This window comes from Gastrolobium bilobum, unplaced genomic scaffold (assembly GCF_033153095.1).
Source record: "Gastrolobium bilobum isolate Gb01-03AN ecotype WA unplaced genomic scaffold, APGP_CSIRO_Gbil_v1 utg7102, whole genome shotgun sequence".
In the NCBI taxonomy this organism is placed as follows: domain Eukaryota; kingdom Viridiplantae; phylum Streptophyta; class Magnoliopsida; order Fabales; family Fabaceae; genus Gastrolobium; species Gastrolobium bilobum.
The window spans coordinates 354,188-358,212 of record NW_026898776.1 but is presented as its reverse complement, the minus strand read 5'-3'; the positions used below and the strand labels follow the sequence as shown (position 1 = coordinate 358,212).

At 37.1% G+C, this 4,025-nt stretch overlaps 1 protein-coding gene across 1 annotated transcript; it reads right to left on the bottom strand.

The window, feature by feature from the left end:
• Positions 1-1,433: 1,433 nt before the first annotated feature.
• On the bottom strand, positions 1,434-2,944 carry LOC133284007 (ATP synthase gamma chain, chloroplastic). Its single transcript, XM_061480951.1, has one exon. The coding sequence runs from the start codon at positions 2,833-2,835 to the stop codon at positions 1,711-1,713; it is 1,125 nt and encodes a 374-aa protein (XP_061336935.1). The 5' UTR covers positions 2,836-2,944; the 3' UTR covers positions 1,434-1,710.
• Between the last annotated feature and the right edge of the window lie 1,081 nt (positions 2,945-4,025).

The window sequence follows — 4,025 nt, the reverse complement described above, 5'->3', positions numbered from 1 at the left end:
TAGTTTTGTGGATATGTACTTTTGCCTTTTATAATTTGAGAAAAATTCTAATGGTCCTCATAAAAATGCTTCCATTCTATTTGCACCTCTTGGTCACAAGGAATTCATGTCACCTATCCAGGGCGTTTTCACCGATGTGCTTGGTTGATATCATGTTTTCAGTCAAATTATCCTTTACCTGTTGTACTTACAACTTAACTGATATTTTGAACTCTTCATACTTTGTCTGTAATTAATTTAGGGTAAGTTCGTTTCACTTATAGGAATGAACAGACAATCTGCTATTGATACCAGATACCATCAGGCAACACTTTGTTTTCTTACAGTCTATGAAGTTTCATACACAAAATAAACTCTCTACCATTATTTTTAAATTTGTTTAAAATTAAAGTTCCCTATTTCCGTTTTCATTTTCCCTACAGCTTCATCATAGCACTCATAAGCAAAAAATGTTACTGCTTAAGTTTAGGATAAAACAGGACAGAAAAGGACATTGCAGCAACCATGTATTGCCTTTGTAAAGCATTAGAGCAATTTGTGCACTATTATGCTTTAGGTGCTTATCTCTTGATGTCAAATATGAATCTATAACGAATCTAAGGGGACATTTTAGAATTGCATCATCTCAAGCTACATTTTTTGATTAATCAAAAGGAAGCCCAACAACTTTTCCGGCTACAAATCTTCATTGCAACTTGCAAGGAAGCATGTGAATAGAATGCTTTGAATTACTTACTACGTATATATTACTGTACAAGACAAGAATCATGCACTGTTGTAATTAACAGAGTTAATGTGAGAGGTTACTTTCTGACTTGCTCTAATAGTTCAGATATACAAAAACATCTAAGAGTCACTTTAGTTTAGGGGATAAATGCCTGATAGCCAAAAGCTAATGAGATTCAGTATAGTGGGGAGGGATTGATGAACATATCTAATGCCTAAACCCAGGTAACATGAGATAGCTTATCTTTGTTTTTGTGTGTTGTTTTCTCAATGTTATAGATACTGTTTGGTCATGCATCTGTGAATAGATTATATCCACTATGATATGTGCCATTCTACTTAGTTTCCCATGTCATAATATATGTATTTACCGTTGGAGGCAATGAGTTTAAGAGAGAAGAGTTTTGAAGTGCTTGAAGTATTACCCAAGAAACATCAAGTTTGGAATGCTCAACAGTGTTACCTCCAGCTTAGGAAACCCTAGAGATAATGGAAGCTATTGGGCTCCAGCTCATATCGGCTCAAATAACCATCCTGAAACCTATTGGGCTTGGATGTGAACATATATGTTATTAATATATCCAACATTTATACAAGTATCAAACACAATTACCACATTGCACTGGAACATTTTGTGATTCATAGGAAGTAATTAAGTGAAATACTACTCTAGAAGTACAGCATGTTGCAGTTGAGAACAAATCAAAAAAGAGAACTCTCAGAATCTTTATATAGATTTATTATTACATATATAATTTATAAGTGGAAAAAACAAAATCTTAACTAAAAAAGGCATCCGTTTCAGATTAAAGAACAGTTTTCCTAGAGCACAAAGTTTGCGCATTTGAGAGAGACAATAAAAGCGTAAGAATTGCATAACAGTCATTTAGTAAACCAGCATATGAGAAAGAAAAGGGGCGATACCCATTATAATACCTACAAAGATATCCAAACATGGATGAGAGAAGGAATAGGCATAGTGCACTATTGCAGGGCATTGGCACCAGCAACAATTTCGAGAATTTCGCCTGTGATTTTAGCCTGACGTTGCCTGTTGTAGACCCTTGACAAGTTCTTCTTCAACTCAACTGCATTATCAGATGCACTGCTCATAGCACTCATTCTAGCAGCTAGCTCACTAGCAAGTGATTCCTGCAATGCCCTCAAGATTTGGCTGTTCAAATATAGAGGCAAGAGTGCATCAAGGATCTGAACTGGGTCCTGCTCAAATTGCAAAATGGGAGAAAAATCTGCAGTGTTAGACCTCACAACATCTCTTTCCACAGTTAACTTGCCTTCCTTGGTTGTTAACCTGAAGAACTCATCCTCAGCAGCATCCACACAATTCCCATTTATATCACATATCTCTCCTTTTGGTGAGAGTGGAAGCAAGGTATGAATTACTGGATCTGACTTCACTAATGACACAAATTTGGTGTACAAAAGCTCCACTTTATCAACCTCTTCACTCACAAACAGTGAGAAAACATCATCAGCAATTGCTTGAGCCTCTTTAGCAGTGGGAAGTGAACCACCTTCAAGAAACTTATCAACCGGTATGTAAGGCCTACGAAGGAAATAAGAGTTACCCTTTTTACCAACACTAATGATAGTATAATCAAGACCAAGACCCTTCAACTCAGCAATTCTGGCCTCAGCTTTCTTTATGATTTGATTATTGAACCCACCACAAAGACCTCTATCTCCTGTGCAAACAACAAGTGCAACCTTCTTCACTGGCCTAATCTTGGTGAGAGGGGTATCAATATCTTCAGTTAGAAGCTGCTCATTGATGTTGTAAAGGACTTCAACAAGGGTCTCTGAGAAAGGCCTTCCATTCACAACAGCTTCTTGAGCTCTTCTGACTTTAGCAGCAGCCACAAGCTTCATTGCCTCTGTGATTTTCTGTGTGTTCTTCACAGAATCAATACGGGTTCTGAGCTCTCGGAGACCACACTGAACTGGGGTGACAGAGGGTCTTGAAGGGCTGCAATTTGAGTTTTGTGAAGGAAGCTGAAAAGGGTTGAGGACAGAACGGAAGGAGAGGTTAGAAGCATCAGATAAAGAAGGTTTGGAGGACACCAACATTGTGAGATTGGAGCAAGACATTGTTGCAACTGAGTTTTGTGTTCTGTAGTTTGGTTGGTTTATGTTAAGATGGTTGTTTTGTTTGTGAGGTCTTATCCTCTCCCTACGTCAATGTGTTGGGCTGAGATTTTCCATTGCAATGGAAACAATAAGTGGAAAATGAGTGGAGGGAAAGAGAGGGAGTGGATGAGGTTTTGGGATAACGATTTTGACCGTTGGTGGAGAGAGGAGATTGCCTTGTACGTGTAATTCTTGTGGGTCCAATCTGATGTGTCTTGGTCTCATGGTATATGCGGCTGTTCGAGTGGTGATTCCTTCTGCACTTAACTGGGTTCAAAAGGTTTACTTAAAGTTAGTTGTATACTTAAAGAAAATCCACCATTTCTTACTGAGCCCTGTTATATTGTGCAAAAGGTTTTTACAAACCCTTATTATGAATGCGACACATGAATAATAAAAGACGAAAATGATTAAAGGCACAGCATATGGAATTAGGGAGTTGCATGGGTCGAACCGAATCGGATTTTTTGAAAAATCAAACCGAATTGGTTTAAATGGTTTAGTTCGGAAGTGGTTTGGTTCAAAACCGGTTCAGGTCGACCCTCTTTTGAAAAGAAAAGAAAATTAAAAAATAAAGTTATAAAAATTAATTTGGTTCGGTTCAAAATGGTTCGTTTTGGTTCTTAAACTGGTTTTAAAAACCAGTTCGGTTCATGAACTGATCTTTAAAAACCGGTTATTTTAAAAACAGTTCGGTTCAGTTCATGATTCGATTCAATTTTTTTGATTATTTTACACACCCCTATATGGAATCATCGTATACTTGATGGGTAAATCACAACAATTATTTTCAATTCGTGAGTTGTTTCATGAATTTCATTTCATGAAAATCAGCAATTCCCTTTCTTATTTGCTCGGTAAGAAGGCGATTCCCCTATTCAGCATTGCAACTAATAGATGGTTGCGAATTGCAATTTGCATACATGGTTGCCAATATGAATTGGCTAAGACTTAAGAAATTGTTGTTTTAAATAAACTTGCTCATAATTTGAACTAACAGCAATGAGTAGTATTAATTTCAACAAAAGTAATGTCAAGAAAAGCTGTGCAGGGCCAATGGATACCTTGCCCACAAGTTCTTGGCACTTATTTGGGCATTATTTGTTGGGGAATCGGTATTAGTGAAGAATATAGTTATATACAATTCATCA